We start from the raw sequence: 22,061 nt of genomic DNA, 5'->3' as shown, positions 1-22,061 counted from the left end.
AAGAGAGTGTCATGGACATATATACACTACCAAATGTAAAATAGATAACTAGTGGGAAGCAGCCGCATAGCACAGGGAGATCAGCTCGGTGCTTTGTGACCACCTAGAGGGGTGGGATGGGGAGGGTGGGAGGGAGGGAGATGCAAGAGGGAAGAGAAATGGGAACATATTGTATATGTATAACTGATTCACTTTGTTATAAAGCAGAAGCTAACACACCATTGTAAGGCAATTATACTTCATTAAAGATGTTTAAAAAAAAAATGTATGTTCCTATTACCATTTTCTTAATTGTTTTGGGTTTGTTTTTGTAGGTCTTTTCCTTCTCTTGTGTTTCCTGCCTAGAGAAGGTCCTTTAACATTTGTTGTAAAGCTGGTTTGGTGGTGGTGAATTCTCTTAACTTTTGCTTGTCTGTAAAGGTTTTAATTTCTCTGTGAAATCTGATTGAGATCCTTGCTTGGTAGAGTAATCTTGGTTGTAGGTTATTCCCTTTCATCACTTTAAGTATGTCCTCCCACTCCCTTTTGGCTTGCAGAGTTTTGTTGTTGTTGTTGTTGTTAACATCTTTATTGGAGTATAATTGCTTTACAATGGTGTGTTAGTTTCTGCTTTATAACAAATTGAATCAGCTGTACATATATATATCCCCATATCTCCTCCCTCTTGCATCTCCCTCCCCGCCTCCCTAACCCACCCCTCTAGGTGGTCACAAAGCACCGAGCTGATCTCCTTGTGTTATGCGACTGCTTCCCACTAGCTATCTATTTCACATTTGGTAGTATATATAAGTCCATGCCACTTTCTCACTTTGTCCAAGCTTATCCTTCCCCCTCCCCATGTCCTCAAGTCCATTCTCTACTTCTACGTCATTATTCGTCCTGTCTCTAGGTTCTTCAGAATTTTTTTTTTTTAGATTCTATATATATGTGTTAGCATACAGTATTTGTTTTTCTCTTTCTGACTTACTTCACTTTGTATGACAGACTTTAGGTCCATCCACCTCACTACAAATAACTCAATTTTGTTCCTTTTTATGGCTAAGTAATATTCCATTGTATATATGTGTCACATCTTCTTTATCCATTCATCTGTCAATGGACACTTAGGTTGCTTCCATGTCCTGGCTATTGTAAATAGAGGAGACTTGCAGAGTTTCTGCTGAAAGATCAGCTGTTAACTTTATGGGGATTCCCTTGTATGTTGTTTGTTGCTTTTCCCTTGCTGCTTTTAATATTTTTTCTTTTTATTTAATTTTTGATAGTTTGAGTAATATGTGTCTTGGCATGTTTCTCCTTGGATTTATCCTGTATGGGACTCTCTGTGCTTCCTGGACTCGGGTGGTTATTTCCTTTCCCATGTTAGAGAAGTTTTTGACTATAATCTATTCAAATATTTTCTCAGACCCTTTCTCTTTCTCTTCTTCTTCTGGGACCCCTATAATTAGAATGTTGGTACATTTAATGTTGTCCCAGAGGTCCCTGAGACTGTCCTCAATTCTTTTCTTTCTTTTTTCTTTATTCTGCTCTCTGGTAGTTATTTCCACTATTTTATCTTCCAGGTCACTTATCTGTTCTCCTGCCTCAGTTATTCTGCTACTGATTCCTTCTATTGCATTTTTAATTTCATTTATTGTGTTGCTCATCATTGTTTGTTTGCTCTTTAGTTCTTCTAGGTCCTTGTTAAACATTTCTTGTATTTTCTCCATTCTATTTCTGAGATTTGGATCATCTTTACTATCATTACTCTGAATTCTTTTTCAGGTAGACTGCCTCTTTCCTCTTCATTTGTTTGGTCTGGTGGGTTTTTACCTTGCTCCTTTATCTGCTGAATATTTCTCTGTCTTCTCATGTTGTTTTACTTATTGTGTTTGGGGTCTCCTTTTCACAGGCTGCAGCTTCGTTGTTCCCGTTATTTATGGTGTCTGCTCACAGTGGTTGAAGCTGGTTCAGTGGCTTGTGTAGGCTTTCTGGTGGAGGGGACTGGTGCCTGTGTTCTGGTGGGTGGGGGGCTGTTTTGTGTCCTGTTGGTGGGCAGGGCTGAGTCCGGTGGTGTGTTTTTGGGTGTCTGTGAACTTAGTATGGCTTTAGGCAGCCTCTCTGCTAATGGGTGGGGTTGTGTTCCTGTCTTGCCAGTTGTTTGGCATGGGACATCCAGCACGGGAGCTTGCTGGCCGTTGTGTGGATCTGGGTGTTAGTGTTGAGACGGACATCTCTGGGAGAGCTCTCACCGAGTGATATTACGTGGGGCTCTGAGGTTTCTGGTGGTCCAATGTCCTGGACTCAGCTCTCCCACCTCAGAGGCGCAGGCCTGACACATGGCTGCAGCACCAAGGCCTTGCCAGCCACACGGCTCGGAAGAAAAGAAAAAAAAAAAAAGAACAGATAGGACCCCAAAATAAATAGTAAAAGCAAAACTAAACAGACAAAATCACACAAAGAAACATACACACACGCTCATAAAAAGAAAAACAAAAATAACAACAACAAAAACTAAACAAAGAAAAAAACCCCAAACAGACAGGACCCTAGGGCAAATGGTAAAAGCAAACCTAAACAGACAAAATCACAGTAAGAAACACACACACTCACAAAAAGAGAAAAATGGAAATAATAATAATAATAATAAAAATTTTAAAAAGGGAAGATAGTAACCATACCAATAAACAAATCCACCAATGATAAGAAGCACTAAAAACTAAACTAAGATAAACATAAAACAAAAAATATATCAGACACTGAAAGCAAACCGCAAGTCTGCAGTTGCTCCCAAAGTCCACTGCCTCAATTTTGGGAACATCTGTTATCTCTTCAGGTATTCCATAGATGCAGGGTTTATCAAGTTGATTGTGAGGATTTAATCCACTGCTCCCGAGGCTACACGGAGAATTTTCCCTTTCTCTTCTTTGTTTGCACAGCTCCTGGGGTTCCACTTTGGTTTGGGCCTCACCTCTGCATGTAGGCCACCCCCCAGGCATCTCTTCCCCACCCAGACAGGAGGGGGTTAAAACAGCGGCTGATTAGGGCTCTTTTGCTCACTCAGGCCGGGGAGAGGGAGGGGTATGGTAGTCACAATTGGAATGAGGGGGAGCCTGTGGCAGCAGAGGCCAGCATGACATTGCAACAGCCTGAGGTGCACCGAGTGTTCTCCTGGGGAAGTTGTCCCTGGATCACGGGACTCTGTTAGTGACGGGCTGCACAGGCTCCCAGGGGGGTGTGGGTAGTGACTTGCGCTTGCACACAGCATTCTTGGTGGCAGCAACAACAGTGTTAGCTGTCCATGTCCTTCTCTATGGTCCGAGATGATAGCCACAGGTTGCACCTGTCTCTGGAGCTCGCTTAGGCGGTACTCTGCCATCTGTGGGCACACGGAGTAGGAATCCCCTCTCTTTGCGCACCCCGAGACAATGGTCTCTTTCCTCTCCGGCAGGTCCAGAATTTTTCCCAGACTCCCTCCCAGCTAGCTGTGGCGCACTAGCCCCCTTCAGGCTGTGTTCACTCAGCCAACCCCAGTCCTCTCCCTGGGATCTGACCTCCGAAGCCTGAGCCTCAGCTCCCAGCCCCAACCTGTCCCGGTGGGTGAGCAGACAAGCCTCTCGGGCTGGTGAGTGCTGGTCGGCACCGATCCTCTGTGCGGGAATCTCTCTGCTTTTCCCTCTGCACCCCTGTTGCTGCGCTCTCCTCCATGGCTCCGAAGCTTCTCCCCCCACCCACCTCCTCGTCCCCACCAGTGAAGGGGCTTCCTAGTGTGTGGAAACTTTTCCTCCTTCACAGCTCCCTCCCAGAGGTGCAAATCCTGTCCCTATTCTTTTGTCTCTGCTTTTTCTTTTTTCTTTTGCCCTACCCAGGTACGTGGGGATTTTCTTGCCTTTTGGGAAGTCTGAGGTTTTCTGCCAGTGTTCAGTAGGTTTTCTGTAGGAGTTGTTCCACATGTAGATGTATTTTTGATGTATTTGTGAAGAGGAAGGTAAGCTCCACATCTTACTCCTCTGCCATCTTGAAGGTCTCCCCTTATCTGCACTTATCTGCATTTTATAAATGTTATTTCATTTAATCTTCACAATAGCCCTGCAAAGTAAGAAGTATTTTCAATCCCATTTTATAATAATAACTTGAGGGACAGAAAGTTTAGCTTGTCCAAGTCACACGACAAAGCCAGCATGTACATCTGGAATGTCTTTCTCCAGAGCCCGTGCTCACCTTCCTCCCAGCTGCATCCCAGATGATGGGTGGTGCTTGGAGATGGCAGGGCATGGAAAGGAAAGGAATCACTCAGAGGGGTTGTTTGTAATGTTGGATTTGGTGACCACTTCTATCTACAACATAAAGGAAAGGGAGAAATTTTAAATAACTAACTTTCCCAGCCTGGGAAAAGATGATGTCACAAATGATACCAATTTCATAATCTGTTCAATAGTACATGTGATTTCTACTAGTCAAAAAGTATTCCTTCAATTCAGCCTTGCCTCAACCTCAGACACAGGGCTCTATGCACTGTGTGATGCAGTGAGGTCTTATCAAATCTGCAGTCCAGTCGCTCTGTGCTAAGGAGATCTGGCCCTGGCTGAAAATTTTCTGGCTGATCTGGGAGCCAGCGTGGGAGCTGGAGCACCTCGTTTGTGCAAGCCTGGGCCGACCCACACTGCTTTCCCATGGGGAGGAGTCTTTGTAACCAGGGGGCATCCAGAACAGGCACCAGGCTAAAGTGCCATCAAGCAGAATGGCCCCTTTCCACTCCACACTAAGAGCACTTTATATCTGCCCTGGCAGGGATGGGAACAAGTTTTTGACAAAAGGAAAGAAGAAATCAAAACATAAAATATACTTCTCTGGGTTGCATGTTTCTGGCTTGACTTATGTCACTTACACAACAATGGTTATTGTTTGTTTGAACGACACAGAGGGTTTTAGGCAAGGCCAGAAACGCTAGCCCAGGATTTGGTCCCCCAGAGTTCTGACACCTAAAGAAGGGGAAGGAACAGTGGGTGTGTGGGGTCAGGAATGTCTCTTCTGATTCCAGCCTTCAGCTGCCTGAGCCTCCCAAGCTGCATCCTGCCCCATAGACAAGAAAATGTAGCCACAGACAACAGTGGAAGAGGGGCTTTGAAACAAAGAAGGAAGAGTGGGCACATGTTTCCTGGGACTCTTGGGATCCTCGAACTCTTTGAAGGTCTGTTTGACAAGTTCAGCTTTGACAGGAAAAACTGATTCACTGGACAAAGAGTTCTGGTTCAACACTGGCTGAATACACAGCACCCAGCTCCACCATCCATAACCCCCAAGCCCAGGATAATTTGTTTTGTTTCTATTTTTCTCTCAGGTTTTCTAAACCTTGCCACTTTCAAGAAATCTACTCTCAGGGAGCTAATTTTTACGTAATTATTAGCTCTGTTTTTCCTTTGTGAAAGCCACTCTCCATTTTTGGATGACATTTGATGACCTGCATCAGTAGAAAACGTTAGTTTTGTCCTCTTTTACTGGAAACTTGGTGACAAAGTCAATTTCTCTTCAGGTCTCTCTAGTGTGAAACTTCTTGTAATCCTTTCCCCTAACACATACCACAGCTCACTTACACAGATGCTTCAGGCAGAAGGCCAGGCCCTTATGAACATCTTACAGAGCCTTCTTCAGGCCTCTTTCTTCCTCTGAATTTCTCCAGTTTGCCAACCCCTTTGCTCCCTCTTCTGCATCTTACCACATTGTGTCCAACCCTTCTGTCCTCTATTGAATGCTGGGACAGATAAACACCAAACAAATATTTGATAAATGGGGCAATTGTGAAGGAATCCCTTCCCATCTTTGCCTTTTTCAGTTTTTTTTTTTTTTCCTCTTCATTAACTCCATATGCTATAGGCTTCCAGTTGAGATCTATCCCTGCTCCCTGAGACCCTGCAACTTGCCCCTTACCTGTACCAGTGTCTATCACCTCTTTACCAAAAACTTCTTTAACAGGAAGTTAACTTCATTGCTTCCACACCAATAAAGGCTCGTTTTCCTTTTTCATTAAAGAGTAAATATTGGGCTTCCCTGGTGGCACAGTGGTTGAGAATCTGCCTGCCAATGCAGGGGACACGGGTTTGAGCCCTGGTCTGGGAAGATCCCACATGCCGCAGAGCGGCTAGGCCCGTGAGCCACGACTACTGAGCCTGCGCGTCTGGAGCCCGTGCTCCGCAACAAGAGAGGCCGCGACAGTGAGAGGCCCGTGCACCGCGATGAAGACTGGACCCCGCTCGCTGGAACTGGAGAAAGCCGTCGCACAGAAACGAAGACCCAACACACCCAAAAATAAATAAAAATAAAAAAAAAAAAACAAACCAAACCTTTAAAAAAAAAAAAAGAGTAAATATTTATTGACTACTTACTTTTGCTCTAACAAAACAAAGTCCCAATCCAAAGGAGTTTACATTGTAGTGGCAGGAGACCCAACCACAAGCAACAAATAAGATAAGCCAATAAATAATATGCTCAGAAGAAAAATAAAGCAGAGGCATAGGACTGCAGGATGGGCATTGGCCTGGCCTTTTCCAGGCCTTAGTGAAAACGGTAATTGTTGTTTTCATATTTATCAAAAGCCTCAGCCTCTCACTCCTTTGGGGACAGATGTGGATGCACTGAGATGGCTGATCCACAATATCTGCTTCTGCCAACCAACCCTCAATGGGAAGAGTAATAATTAGACAAGACAGGTAATCCTTGTAAAGTGCTTAATGCAGAGTCTGATACAAAAAACATAGTAAATAAGGAGCAGCTGGAGAAAATGGGAAGGAGTGGGGAGCCACCATTGGCAAAGGCCATCTCATTTGCTTTAATTTTAGTTTAATCTCCACATTACTTACACTTTCTTCAGGCAGTCCATAGCTTTATGAACAATTGACCCTTGGAACTGAGAAGCTGGTCCAGATAAAGACCTTAGTTGAAAGTGCCATGGTAAATAAAATGGCATGGTTTAGAGAGGAATGCAGGCGGAACTTGACAGTACCTGCTGTCTCTCAGGGAGCTGGGGCTCCTCTTAGCCCACAGGAACTCGCTCATCTCCTGACATACAGGCAAACCTGGAATTGAGGGAGGTGATACCCCACAGGGCAACCTTGATCACGGAGCCGGGAGCCAATAGATAAACTACTGTACTTTTTTACTTAAGGCAGAAGAATCTGAGGTGCATTCTACACTTTCTCAGAGGCTTTTCCAGCAGATGGAGCCTCAGTCACTCACAGCAGTGACCAGCTCAATGACATATTCGTGTCTTTCTGTCTTTTCCTGTTCAATCTCCTGGTCCCAACCCAACTCCTGCTCATTGGAATTACTTCCCAAAATAACTATCTTCACAAGGTCCTCATATCAGAAAGAACCCAGGCTAAGACAGTCACACTATCTGTGCTTTGGTCTTTCCTTTTAGATTCTATCTCCCAATATTATATATTCCACATATATATGAAATTATCTATAGTCTCTTCTCTTTTTCATAGCTCCTTCAAGTTAGGAAGTTTCAGTCATCAGGTAACTCCACAGTTTCCCTACCAAAGATCTCTCAGATTGTTCTTTCAGTATATATTTGGCTAAGTTGATCATTACTGTTTCTGTATATGCAAACAAAACCCAGGAATCACATCAGTTGTTACAAAAATCCTCTTTGATCCACAGTGTTTACATTGTCTCCTCTATAGCTGGTGGAGACAAGATCTTAAATATTTCCAAGTTGAAAAACTATCATTTGGAGGATTGCAATGAACTTCTGTATTTTAGGGAGCAGACTGTCCTTTAATTTTGGAGGCAACACTTTGATGACTCTTTTAGTGATGCTAATACACCTACCATTACCCCTCCCCATCATGAATATGAAAATGCTTTAGGCTGAGACATTACCTATTCTGTTTGGGCATATAGATTGAGTATAACTAGCAGAATTATTGACCTGCAATATTAGATTTTTCCCCCTAAATCTAGATTAAGTTGTCTTATAACTAAATGTTTTTATTTTCCCTTAGAAAGAAGAAGAAAGATAGCAGCCTGGAAAAGGAGCAAGATGGCACGGAGTGACCAGCAGAAGTGGAGCACTGTCCCAGAGCCAGAGACCAGATTTGCTTGGCTAGAATGGGAGGATTTGGACAACAGTTTCCTTAATGGTTCCCTAAAATTACATGAGAAGGAAACCCTAATAAAATACTGAACTCTTTGATGGCAGTAGAATAGAGACTTAGACTATTGTCATTTGGGTATTAATAATCTCTGAAGACTGGAGAAGATGGGAACATCTTAATTACCCATGGTTCCCAATACTCCTGTACATATTTCTCCCTAACCCCCTCCCTTTTAAAAAATTCAATCTATTTAAACCAAAAACAAAAAGACAAACACAAAAAGTGCACCATTTCTCCCACCCCCACCCCTTGGCTTTGGCAACCACAAATCTGTGCTCTCTAACTATGAGCTTATTTATATATACATATCATATATATATATATATATATACACACACACACACACACACATTTTTAAAGGACTCCACATATAAGAGAGATCATATAGTATTTATCTTTCTTCTCTGACTTACTTCACTTAGCATAATGCCCTTGAGGTCTATCCTATCCATAGAGTTGTCATTTAAGTACTTATGACTGCTTTTGTACTACAATGGCCAGGGTCTTTTTTGCAACAGAGACCGTATGGCGCACTAAGCCTAAAATAAAATCTTTACTATCTGGTCCTTTAAAGTGAAAGTTTGCTGACCTCTGTTCTAGATCTAAATAGTTTAGAAGAAATATAGGGGACAAAGGAACATGTTAAGCAACACTATGGAGATGCAATCAGCAAATTCAAAATGTGGAAAATTCTGTAAGATTAACAACTTAATTTCTTAAACAAATAAATGGTAGTAAACATTTTTTAAAGGGTGGGAGAGAAAACCTATACCACTTATGAGACATATGAATTTAATGCAATGTGTAGTCCTTTAAGAAAAAAATGATTCAAAAGTCAACTTAAAAATATATATGTAACAATCAGGGAAATTTAAATACTGACTGTATTTTGATGGAATTACTACTAATTGTTAAATTGTAATAACAGCATTATTTTTATGTTATTCTTTTAAAGAGTCCTTCCCACTATAGGGGTTTGGGAGTAGGGAAAATGGGTATATACAAAGTAAAAATGGACATAAAATGATAGTTAATTTTGTTATTAACTGTCATTATAGTTACCTATACCTATGGGTAAGTGAAGGTTCATTAAATTAGTCTCTCTACTTTTGCATATTTTTGATATTTTTCTTATTATAAATTTCTATAAGAGCAAGAATTTTTAAAGAAATTATAAAAGTTATTGAGAGACATTAAGAAGACCTAAAAGGAGAGATATGCCAGTTTGTAGTTGAAAGACTCAATGTTGTAAAAATAAATGTCAGTTTTTCCCAGTTGAGCCCCAGTAGGGCTCACCCCAGGGAGTTCAACCACCCCCACCACCCCACCCCCAGTAGCTTTCCAGCAAGTTTTGTCAGCTTCCCAGGGGATTTCTGGTCCCAGGCAGCAGTTCCCTGCTAACCAGACTTATCCTCCTGACTGTGAACAGCTCTATCTCAGGCAACCCAGAGAACTTCATCACCAACCAGCTGGCTGCAACCACACTCTCTCCAGTGAGGTCTGAATCCCAGCCTTGGCTCCAGGAATTCCCTTCCAAGTTCATTTGTTTCCTAAATACTCTTCTTCAGCCTTTGAGTATTCTTTTGAGTTTTCTTTTATGCCCTTTTAGTAGCTAATTCCCAACTAATTTTTTAATATTGAATAGTCCATGTTCAAATTGCTGTGTGGTTTGTCTCCTGAGTGGGACTGACACACTAGTAAGATTGAAGTTGTACATGTATAACATGTATGACACTGCAATCACGTGTATTTGTGTGTGTGTGTGTGTGAGAGAGACATGCACACGTGTGGGAAATGACAAATACAAGAATATCCATAGTGGGGCTTCCCTGGTGGCGCAGTGGTTGAGAATCTGCCTGCCAATGCAGGGGACACGGGTTCGAGCCCTGGTCTGGGAAGATCCCACATGCCGCGGAGCAGCTGGGCCCGTGAGCCACAATTACTGAGCCTTCGCGTCTGGAGCCTGTGCTCCGCAAAAAGAGAGGCCGCGATAGTGAGAGGCCGGCGCACCTCAATGAAGAGTGGTCCCCACTTGCCGCAACTAGAGAAAACCCTCGCACAGACACGAAGACCCAACACAGCCAAAAAAAAAAAAAAAATTAAATTAATTAAAAAAAAAAAAGAATATCCATAGCAATGTTGTTTAGCATAATCTAAAACTGAAAACAAATACAATTGTTTGTTAACAGGAGGCAGATTGGCTGCAGGATGTGAGAGAAAGAGAGGAGTCAAGGATATCTCTAAGGTTTTTAACCTGAACAACTGGAACATAAGAGTTGCCATGTTCTGGGATAGGGAAGTCTGCAAGGGGAACAAGTTTTGACATTTGCTGGTAATATCAGAAACCAGTACTAGACTTAAGCTTGAGATGACTATTAGGCATTCAAATGGAGGTGTTAAGTAGGCAGTTGGAAATGCAAGTCTAGATGAGCAGCCTGGGTTACCACTGAACTTATACATTTGGGGGTCCTCAGTGCACAGCGTCCTTAAAGTCAAGAGATTGGGTAACGTCACCAAATGAGTAAGTGTGGACAGAAGGAGAAGGGGGCCAAAGGATGAACATGGGGCCACTCTTCTCGGATGACTGTCATAGTCTTCTCGCTCCCCCTGCTTCAGTGTCACGACCACTCTCCATCCCCACCTCCAAAAGGTCATCTTCTCTCAGCATACAGAGTGACTCGGATTAGATAACACCATTGTCTGAGTCTCTTCAGTGGTTTCCTGTTGCTCATAAAGTCCAAACTCCTCACCAGGTGTGTCTGGCTCCTCCCCATGCCTTCACCTTACTTTATTCTTTCCTTCCTTTGTTCTCTACAGACCAGTTCCTCTATGTAGTGCTGTTTATTCCTCAAATACATGTATCTTTCTCATTTCAGGTCACTTGCACTAGCTGTTCCCTCAGCCTGGAGGGGGAAACCTATCTTTGCAGGTTTGCTGTCTTTGCTGTCTCCTTTTCGTTCAAATTTCAGTTCAAAATACCACCTCTTCACAGAATTTCGTCCTGTGCTCACTAGTCACTCTAACAAGTCACTCAGTAGCACTTTTTCATGGCACTGATATCTGACATTATCTTATTTATTCGCACATTGACTGTGACTCTCAGCTCCCCCATGGCAGTGACTGGCCGTGTTTACTATTTTATATTCCCAACGCCTCAAAGAGTGATGCCACCTGTAGGCAGTCAATAAATACTTGCTGAATGAATGACTTACAGGATTTTGCATACTTTTAAGTATCTTTTTTAGCTTCCAAATTCAGGGAGGGAATGCTGGGCTGCCATTTTTCTTTGTCCAGGCTTTATCTTTCTTTATGTCCACCTTTTACTTCTTCTCCAACTCCCCTGTGTCACAAAAGCCCAACAGTGCTATAAAGATATTAGGAAGAATATTTTATTCTGAAGCCTGTGAATCAGAGGATTGTGTAAAGAAGTTACTCCAATCTGAATGCCTCGACACAGTGACGCGTTGGAATGTGTCCAGTGACTCCAGAAGGGGACTGACTGACACTCCTCCAGAGCAGTCACGCTCGCCCCTGGAGGCCGTGAGGGCCCCAACCAGGTCCAAAACAGCATCTGCTGCGGTGCCATCATGGGGGAGGTTCTGGAACAGTTCTTCATTTTTGTAGGGCTGCTGGTGTGCCTGGTCCACCTGGTGAAATGTGTGAGATTCTCCAAATGTATTTTCCTGCACTTCTGGAAAGTTTCACCAAGGTCTTTCTTGAAGTCAATGGGACAGTGGGCAGGTAAAGAAAGTTTTCCATCTCTTGTTTTTTTGTTGTTCTTGCTTATTATCACTTAGGTTTCAAAAGATATATTGCATCTTTTCCTTTTGAGAGCAAAGATGTAATTCCTTTGGGTTATTTTAATTTGGGAGGCTGGAAAGCACGAATGAAATTAGGATTGTCTGAGAAATGAGATGTGGGGCATCAGGAGGATAATTAGGGAACAATGTGACTCAGTCCTTGCCTGTGTGCTTCTCCTCTCATTCTCACTAGTTGGGTTTTCTTATTTTTGGAGTTTCTGATGATACAAATAATAGGTGTTGCAGAAAATTATGTATCCTCTTCTCCAGATTTTCAAAAGCCCAGGGTGCTTCCATTTTCTTAAAGGGTGTTTCAACATTCTGAAATCCAATAATTTAAATTCATTTTATTAAAAAAAATTTCTCTGAGCCCTTTCAAGAAGTGAGGGTAATACAAAATCAAGGCAATAAAGATCTCTGTGGAGACATGTTTTTTAAATGGTTATATATGGAATCTGGGTCTGGTTTGTGTCCCAAGTAGATTGATTAATTGCTGCCTCCCAATGGGATTTAGCTCCTGGAACATCCATACAGAATTTCAGCTCCATACTGAGTTTAAGGTGAAGGACGTGAGGCTATGGGTTCAGCATGTCCTTGAATGAAATGCTAAGTTTGCATTTCAAAGTTGGTGTTATGTGCTGGTATCAGTCTATCAATAACCAATATTGTGGTCAGGCTGGCCCTTGTGGTTCTTACTGTGATTGCAAGATGGCTTTCAGCAATAACCATCAGGAAACTTAAAAAAAAGAAAAAGGTTTATTACTTACAGGACCTGGAAATTATGTAGGACACCTGGTGCCACATAGCAAGGTCATGGGTGCAAAGAGAGAGAGAGAGTGAATGTGCCTGGAGTTCTTCTTTTATTTTATTCTGGGGTGGGGGCCTAGGGTTTCACATGCTCACTCTTTAATGGTGAATTTAAAACATAAGAGCAGGAATTTAAAGCACAGGAAGAGAAAAAAACAAGTGGTCCAAATGGTCAGTTATTGAAATCAATCAAGATTTTTAAAACAAAGGAACCTCATTTGGGGGAGGTGGCCTGGCTCTTTACATGATCGTGTGGCCAGCATAGCTTTTATTAGAAATCACCATCTTTAAAGTTGATGCCTCTTTGAAGTTGATGCCTCAATGGCAATCAAAGTCAGGCACTTGCATTACAAAAAAGAAAAAAACAAAAACAAAAACCCAACTGTCAGGTTTTACACTACAGTTGGGCACCAAGAAATCCAATGATTAAAAAAAAAAAAGAATTTATGTGGCTTTAGAAATACAATGCCAGGCTAAATAGGAAAGATTGTAAACAACCTTATGGGGCTTCCAGATAAAATACAGGATACTCAGTTATATTTGAACTTCAGATAAATAAAGAATAATTTTTTAGTATATGACACCCCAAATATTATGTGGACATTCTTATACGAAAAAATTATTTGTTGTTTACCTGAAATTCAAGTTTAACTAGGCATCCTGTATCCTTATTTGCCAAAGCTAAAAAAATTACTATATGAAAATTGTTTGGCATGAAAAAATGCGTTTTTAATTGTTGCTTGTTAATCTGGAGAGAGAGAGAGAGAGAGAATATGTGTGTGTGAGCACTCCCTCTCAGGGCAGTATGATGTCTCCAGTGAACTTGCTAAGCAGTTTGAACTTGAGTGTTCTGGATCCAAATACTCTGCATCACACAGATTCAAATGCCTGTGCTCTGAGGGGCTTAGAACTCTGCCCATCAGTGTACAGCAAAGCCCTTCTGAGAACACACGTTCTAAAAGAAGTGCATATGTGGTCATATGTGGTTGATTTCCTAATTTTGTCACTGGTATTCTTTTTTTTTTTGTTTTGGCTACGTTGGGTCTTTCTTGCTGCGTGCAGGCTTTCTCTAGTTGCTGCGAGTGGGGGCTACTCTTCGTTGCGGTGCACGGGCTTCTCATTGTGGTGACTTCTCTTATTGCGGAGCACAGGCTCTAGGCATGCGGGCCTCAGTTGTTGCGGCACGTGGGCTCAGTAGTTGTGGTGCACGGGCTCAGTTGCTCCGCGGCATGTGAGATCTTCCCGGACCAGGGCTCGACCCGTGTCCCCTGCATTGGCAGGTGGATTCTTAACCACTGCACCACCAGGGAAGTCCCATCACTGATATTCTTTATAGATTTGTGACCCCAAAGTCAGAGCCTGGGTTCAAATCCTGTAGTCATCATTTTTAGCAGTGTGGCCTTGATTGGGTTAAGAACTTTCTCTCCCTTAGCTTCCTCAAATATAAACTAAGGAAAATTATGTTCCCTGAATTATAGGCTTGTTTTGAATATCAGATGAGATGGCGGCTGTGGGGTTGCCCATTCACATGCTCCTTCTGCATTTCTGTAAGCCGGACCAGGAAGAGCTTTGTTGGACCTACAATGCCTATTCCACTTTCTCCCTGAATTCCAGTGGCCTCATCTGTCACCCTCACCTAGACAAACTGATGCCTTCACATTCCCACCACCCACCATGAAGAAGCTGCTAGTGGGAGCCCTGGTGCTCTGGGGTGTCAGAGCCAGAACCTCATTTCTGGCTTGGAAGCTGTGTTCCGAGGCCTGATCTGGACACTGGGGCAGAAGCAGCACTGAAGACTTTGCTATGCACCGAGGAGGGGATGGAGGTGGCCAAGAACCTCAGGAGCCAGCTTCCTCCCCTCTTCTCCCTCCTGTCCATCTCACGCTGTGTAATTTAACTTGTAAATAATAAGGTCTGAGTGACTAAAAACAAAACCCAAAAATATAGTGCACGGCCGAAAGTAAACACTCAGTAGGTACCAGCCACTTATTGACGTTATCTTGACTATAGTTCAGGCCTTGTACGGGGTGATTTTGAGGATGCCGGTAATGGAGGGGAAGGTGAGGCAGAAGACAACAACCCTGAGCAGAGTACTTCTACAGAGTAAAACAAGTCATATACGTGGAGTCACTTAAAAGTACCCAAATAAAATCACTGGTAATTATTAAAATGAGGGTGCTTCTGCCAGTGTGCTGCCTGAAGCTTTTTCAGCTTGGTCTGCTCTCCCTCTCAAGTAAACTAAATGTATACATAGCTTTTGTACACACTTTTGGAAAGCATATCCTCCGATTGTTGGTGCAAAGGTAAACTGCAGATATGTATATACTGAATTGTACTGTGTTTTGAAATTGTGACATTCACACGAATGAAGTTTACCCTAGAGCTCAGTCATTAAATATGTATGTGCTGTTGGCTATAAAAGGACTAGAAGGCCCATCTCATTGTTATCTATTAATCAATAGATCCAGTGAGCACAAGTTCTTTAGGTTCCTTCATGTCATTGCATCCTCTTTTTGTATTTCTGTATTTTCATCTTTGTTAAGTTCTCTATCTTCAATGGGCTTTGATTGCTGCTGTCCTGTGAGGGTGAGGATAGGAAGTGGGGAGAACTCAACTTTCAGTAGGAACCTTGAAATGTCCTTACAGTGATAATTGGGTGTGTGGGTAGAGAGATAATAGCGTACACTGCTTGTCCTTGATGAATTCAGGCTTAGAAATGTCTAAACTCTTATGGGGTCTGAATAAAATGTTCCCTGGCTAATGTTCTTTGTTTCATTTTGGAGCATGTTTTTCATAGCCTCACCAACCCTTCCCCCACAACCCCATCCAAAAAAAGAAAAAAAAGCTTCATTTTGAACATTTAGTGAAGGGAGTCAAGGCTGGAAACTTCACAGTTGAGCGGAGTAGGGCTGGAGAGCAGAAGGGCGGTGCTTTGGAATATTGTGTCCTAGAGAGTAGGCCTGCAATAACATGTAGCCAGTGAGAAAGGGGTTTAAAGATTAATTCTATCCTTTAAAACCATTTCTGCTTTTTGCAGTGATCACTGGAGCAGGAGATGGGATTGGGAAAGCGTATTCATTCGAGGTAAGTTGTGTCCTTGGAGACTTTCTCCTCCCCTTTTATTAAACACATCATAGTCACATGACTCCCACCCCAAACACTAGTTTTCTGATTATAAAAGCAATGGACATTCCCTTATGAAGGAAACTATTTTCTATAAAAAAGGAAATTTAAAAATCATAATCTCATCGCCTGGCTACCTTTTAAAAAAAATACAATGATATTCAAAGGTGGCAGTATCTCCCCTTAGGAGTTGTTTTAGGAATTTATGGGGGCACTGTTATTTTCTAGGGTAATTGTACCATAAGCATTTATATACCTAAAGCAATAAAAAAATTATAAACTACTTTCCTTTTATTTACCCTTTACATTATAGCTAGAGCATATGTTGATTTAAAAATCATTTGTGTAGGTAGGATATATATATATATATATATATATATATAACTTTCACTTCAAGAAGATTAATGGGCATTAAAAAATATAATATAAAGAGAGAATCTGATAGGGCTGAGAGTCACTGGAGTGTGATTAGAGTCCTTGAGTGTTTCCTTCCAGGCTTTTTGTTTCTCTGTAGATAGATAGATAGACAGATAGACAGATAGATAGATAGATAGACAGTAGGTAGTTACGCTTTTCTAAAAATGTGTTTACAGCATATGTAGTTTTGTATGCCATTATTATTAGTATTATTACAAGTTCGACATTTTCACTAATGAAGTATTGTTTCCTGGAATTCCTATATATTTTCTTTCTTCCTTGTGCCTATTGTACTAACCTCTAGAACCATGTAAAATACAATAGAAGAAATAGAATCCTAGAAATTATGAGGATGGCTGTTAAAAATCAACACCTTAAAAACGTAATGAAAAGCACTTCAATTATGAAAACTACATTCAACAATAGTGTAGTACTCATGTGTTTTCTTGTTCCTAAAGGCCTGTGTCATGAGAGAGGTCAAACCATCTTCTGTGAAATGAACATTGCAAGGTATATTGGAGGTACCTGATAGAAACTTTTGGTTTTCTTTTTAGTTAACAGAGCTGAACCATACCACTTAAAAGCTCCTAGTGCTGGTCTTTTGGGTCTACCCCCCATCCTCCATGCTCTGAAGATAATTTCTTTGGTACTGACATTCTGCTTCAACTCTGTCTTTGTTTTTGTTTTTTTCTTCCAGCTAAAGAGTTCGTCTTTGCTCTTATCCTAATTTGTATATAGCAACTTTCTGATGATCAGTAGTGCCCAACACTCAGTAGACGAGTGGTTATATTTGAGTGTTGAGGTTGGAGAGACCATGTGCCAACCCTTCCAAAGCCTTGTATCTTCCGTACCCCAAATCAGAAGGAAAGCTTTTCTAGATATTTGTGTTAAAACTATATCACCTCTTATATAACTGTTTTTTCACCTTAGACCAGTTTTCTGGAAAGGGTCTTATCTTTCATCCACAAGATCCAAGGCCTTACCTCTCAGTTCTCTGGAGAACTCAGGTTATTTCTTTATGATTTTCCAGATTCTTTCCTCAAATTCATGCTGACCTGATATACCTGTGGCCCCCTTGATATCTTAAGACTCAGACACTTTTCTTTCTTCTTAGAGGAGACCCATGTGCGGATTCTCCTTAGCAATTCATTTCCTTACTCTTTCCAAAAGCAATGGCCTGGGGGTCAGGAGCTATGTGTTCCAGTCCTCATTCAGACACTAACTGTCTGCAGATTTTGGACAAGTTACACATCCTTTCTGGGCTTCCAGGTCTTTATGAGCACAAAAGATGTCTCCCAAGAACCTTCAAATTCTAAATTCTGTTTCTCTTCTAGACTAATTCTTGTTTTGCTCTTCTTCTTGTAGAATCTTATTCTTTGTTTCCTTTTGTTCTTTTCTAAGGCTGTGTTGAACAATTTTCTGGGATTCCTACCTTTCTTTCATGCAGGATTCCCTCTCTCCCAGAGAGCCTGTTCTTGTTTCCCTGCTAATTGCTGCTTCAAGGAAAGCAGTTCAGAGTCTGGAATGCTGTGGATTGTAATGGTTAAAAATTCGAGGTTGGGAATGGATCAGATGTCTGTCTGTTCAAACTCTGCCTCCAATATGCTCACTGCAGAATTTCCACATCAATAAACTGGAAGTGATGATAATTCCATCTGGGCTTTTGTAAAAGTTAAACGGGATTAAGTGGGCAAAATGCTTTGCATAGAGTAAGCCCTCCAAGTTTAGCCACTATTATTATTGCATATTTAATCTGTGTTTTCTTTCCCATATATTGCTTTTTTTTTCTTTTTGAGAAAGAAAATGTGTTGTACTTACCCATATTTTTGCTCTTTCTATTGTTCTTTCTTCTTCCCTGATGTTCCAAGATTTTTTCTTTTGTTATTTCCTGTCTGTTTAGAGAAGTTCCTTTAGTTGTTCTTTTACAGTAGCTCTGCGGGTGACAAATTCTCTTTGTTTTCCTTCATCAGAGACTGTCTACATTTTCCCTTCATTCCTGAAGGATAATTTTGCTGAATATAGGATTTATAGTTGACAATCCTTTCCTTTCAGCATTTGAAAAATGTTGTGCCACTTCCTTCTGACCTCTATGATTTCTGATGAGTCTGATGTTATTCAAATCATTTTCCCCTATAGGTAAGGTGTTGTTTCTCTTTCATTGCTTTCAAGATGTTTTTCTTTGTGTTCAGTTTTCAGGAGTTTAGTTATGTTTCTTGGTGTGGGTTTCTTTGGGTTTATCTTGTTTGAGATTCACTCAGTCTCTTGAATCTGTAGGTTTATACCTTTTCACAAATTTGGAAATTTTTCATTCATTCTTTCTTCAAATATTCTTTCTGTCTAGCTGCCTAGCCCTCTTCTCTTCTTCTGGGACTCTAATGACACAAATGTAAGACCTTTCTTATAGTCTAGTGGGTCTCTGAGATGCTGTTCATTTTTTTTTCAGTGCATTTTTTCTCTGTTTAGATTGGGTAATTCCTGTTGTTTTACCTTTAAGTTCATGGATTCTTTCCTTGGTCTCTCCATTCTGCTATTGAGCCCATCGTTGAGTTTTTAATTTCACTTTCTGCATTTTTCAGTTCTAAAATTTCCATTTCATTTTTCTTTATATCTACTATTTCTTTGCTGAAATGTCCTATTTTTCATTTGTTTTAATTGTGTTTGTGATTGCTCTCTGAAGCATTTTTACAATAGCTGCTTTAAAATTCTAGTCAGATAATTCTAACATCTGTGTCATCTTGATGTTAGCATTTGTCCATTGTTTTTATCTTACTCAAATTGAGATCCTCCTTATTCTTGGTGTGATGAGGTTTTTTTTTTAATTGAATCTTGGACAGTTTTGGTTTTATGTTATGAGACTCTGAATCATATTTAAATCTTCTGGTTTAGGTCTGTACTGACATTGCTTCAACAGGGGGAGGAAGGGGTGCTTTTTCCTACCAGGTGGGGTAGAAGCCCAGGTTTTCCACTTGGCCTCCTTTGGGGGGGTGCTGCCTCCTTGTTACTGCTGGATGGGTGTAGGAGTTCTGGCTTCTCATAAGCCACTCTGGATTTTTGGGGCAAGATTGCATCCTTACTGCTCCCCACAAGCAGTACGTGGAGGAGGTAGTCTCACTATCATTGTGGTGATGGTATAAATCCTGAATCTCCACTAGGCTTCCTCTGTCGTCATCCCAGGGGAAAGAAGAGGGGAGAGAGCAGAAGGGGTGCTCTGGCACTGTCAGGTGGAAGTGGATGTTCAGGTCTCTGCTGACATGGCGGGTGGGGTGGCTGGAATGAAAGTCCCAGCTCCCTGCTCATCCTTCTCTGATGCCAACCTGGCAGGGGGTTGGAGTCCTTGTTAGGACTCAGCCTCACCAGAGTGGAAGTGTCAGCTCCCCACTCAGCCTTTGGAGGCAGGGGTGGCAAAAGGAACATAGATTTTTTTTTGAGTTGTTTGGAGTACGACAGTTATTGTCTAAAGTTTTCTGCCTTGCTAGGCTGCCATTTTTTGGTTCTTTGGTTAGAGAGAGCAGGCTTTTATTGGGACTTTTTATGTCTGCACTGTTGGTGTTTCTGAATATCCAGCTTCTCCAGCAATAAGTCTGGGATATATGAGGCAAAAAGAAAACCCAGGAAACTCACCACCAGTTTCCTCAGGTCTCAAGGCCCATAGCTGATCTTCTCATTATCTTTTGGAGTCTTCTTATATTTATTTTATATATTATGTCCAGGTTGCATGTTTTATTTGCATTTCATGGTAGAAATAGGGACTTTTACTCCAACTTTCCAGTAGCCTATTCTATATTACATTTTAACCTAATATGTATTTGTATTTAGAGTGGCAATAGTGACTTTGCCTCCTTTTAAAGGAATTTCAAGCATTATTGGAATCAGGTGAAAAAAATTGTGGAGAGGGATGGGCTGGAGGAGGAAGGACAAGAATGGGCCTGCTCTTCATGCCTCTGAAGCCTCTGCTTCACTCTGTATTTCACACCATTTCCATTCCTTTGGCACCTGAATTCAAGCCCTTTCTTTTATCTACTGCCACACAGAAGAAGCCCTGTCTTCCCTGGCATTCCCACCACCTGTTATAGATTAGCAGCAACAAGTACCTTCCTTGACCTAGGCCCTAACACACAGCAGAAGGAAAATGGTCTATTCATCACAGCAGCAGCCATTCTTCTTTAGCACAGTGCCTGGCAGGGAATTCTGGGAGAGGGCGTGCTTCTGGGGCTTAACTCCCTGAAGGGGGGTGGTGGCAAAACCCACGTATGGAGCCTGTCAGCTTGGACATTCTAGAAAGAAGATTGAGCCCTGCTCAAAAGGACAAAGGGAACATGCTGGCCCAGACAACCAAGTGTTCTCCATGTCCCCCTCCTGGCTCAGACCACTTCACATGGAACCTTTAAAAAGTCTATGGCTCTTGAGAGAAATGGCACAATTCAGGAGAGGCTGGAAGCACACAAGGCAGAGAGCATCCTTTGTGTTGAAAATGCAAATTGTTTTCCATTTAATGGACAATCTCCCCCTCGGGAGGCTGATGAAGTGAATTGTGAGACGAAGGTGCTTAATTCTTTAGCCATCCTTTGATAGATTCCCAGACTGAAAATGAGGGCTGGAGGTGGGGGTGGGGAATTTTCCAAGAGAGAAAGAGAAGACTTCATGATATCACTGGCCTTAAAATGGGACAGTTCTTATTTTTTTATCTTTTAATTTTCTATTTATTTTTAAAGTTTTAAGATAGACTTTATTTTTTAGAGCAGTTTTAGATTGACCACAAAATCTTGCAGAAGGTACAGCGAGTTCCCATATACCCTGTCTGCACACACACCCCAGAGTGGGAAGTTTGCTACAGTGAACATACACTGGCATGTCATTATCACCCAGAGTCCATAGTTTACCTTGGGGTTCACTCTTCTTGGTTTAGTTTTTCCGTGGTGGCTGTTTTTCAGAGGAAAGTGTGATACGGGCCCAGCTGAAGATGAGTTTCTCTTAGGGAACCTGCTTCCCACCTTCTCCTTTGCTCAGTCTGGTCTGAATGAAGCTTTCTTTACCTAAGGTCAGTCAAAATTGACACAAAAATCTTTGAGACATTTTCTGTGGCTTGTTTCTTTTCCATAGCTGTGTTCCAGCCAAAATGTCTGAGTAAACTTCTTTGTATGTCATTTAAAAATATACTAGAAAATCAACTATTTAAAGGAACAACAGATGTAGAGTATCACCCCTAATTACATTCTATATATGTCTAGATATTGATTGATTGTCTTTTTACAAAGTGAAACCTCACTATATAGGTTCCAGGCCAGGGGTGGGACTTGTTATAATACTTTATGGCTGAAGATCAGCTGTTAGACTGAATATAATTTACTTTAAAATACTTCAGCATGCATAATATGATATGCACGTCAATCAGTTTTTTATTTTAAACAGCTTCTTGAGATATAATTCACGTACCATAAAATTCACCTGTTTTAAGTGTATGGTACAATGATTTTTAGTAAATTAACCAAGGTGTTCACCATCACCACCATCCAGTTTTAGCACATTTCCATCATCCTAATAAGATCCTAATGAGATCACTCACAACTGGTCACAGTTAATCCCCCATTCCCATCCCTAGTCCTAGGCTGCCACTAATCTTTTCTGAACATTTCATATGAATGCCACCACACAATATGTAGTCTTTTGTGCCTGACTTCCTTCATTTAGCACAGGATTTTTGAGGTTCATCCATGTTGTAGCATGTGTCAGTGATTCTTTCATTTTTATTGCAGAATAATATTCCATCGTATGGATATAC

The 22,061-nt window shown here is 41.4% G+C and overlaps 1 protein-coding gene and 1 long non-coding RNA gene across 5 annotated transcripts in view; one reads left to right on the top strand and one right to left on the bottom strand.

Annotated features, from left to right (window-relative positions):
- Positions 1-22,061, bottom strand: part of LOC309664555 — a 402,660-nt gene that overhangs the window by 167,901 nt on the left and 212,698 nt on the right. The window lies entirely within an intron of this gene.
- Positions 1-22,061, top strand: part of HSD17B3 (hydroxysteroid 17-beta dehydrogenase 3) — an 86,809-nt gene that overhangs the window by 19,594 nt on the left and 45,154 nt on the right. Inside the window, exons 1-4 of one of the 4 annotated variants that reach the window (XM_082469889.1) lie at positions 267-3,601; positions 5,018-5,167; positions 7,983-11,876; positions 15,780-15,826. In XM_082469889.1, coding sequence (XP_082326015.1) covers positions 11,723-11,876; positions 15,780-15,826 — 201 coding nt within the window. In that variant the 5' untranslated portion in view covers positions 267-3,601; positions 5,018-5,167; positions 7,983-11,722. Of the gene's footprint in view, positions 1-266; positions 3,602-5,017; positions 5,168-6,352; positions 21,321-22,061 lie in introns of those variants that run through there. The other 3 variants (XM_082469892.1, XM_082469890.1, XM_082469891.1) reach the window with 3 other exon arrangements.

This window comes from Balaenoptera physalus, assembly GCF_965194825.1.
Source record: "Balaenoptera physalus genome assembly, chromosome: 7".
NCBI lineage: Eukaryota > Metazoa > Chordata > Mammalia > Artiodactyla > Balaenopteridae > Balaenoptera > Balaenoptera physalus.
The sequence above is the reverse complement of the archived record's forward strand: the minus strand, read 5'-3'. Positions and strand labels throughout refer to the sequence as shown.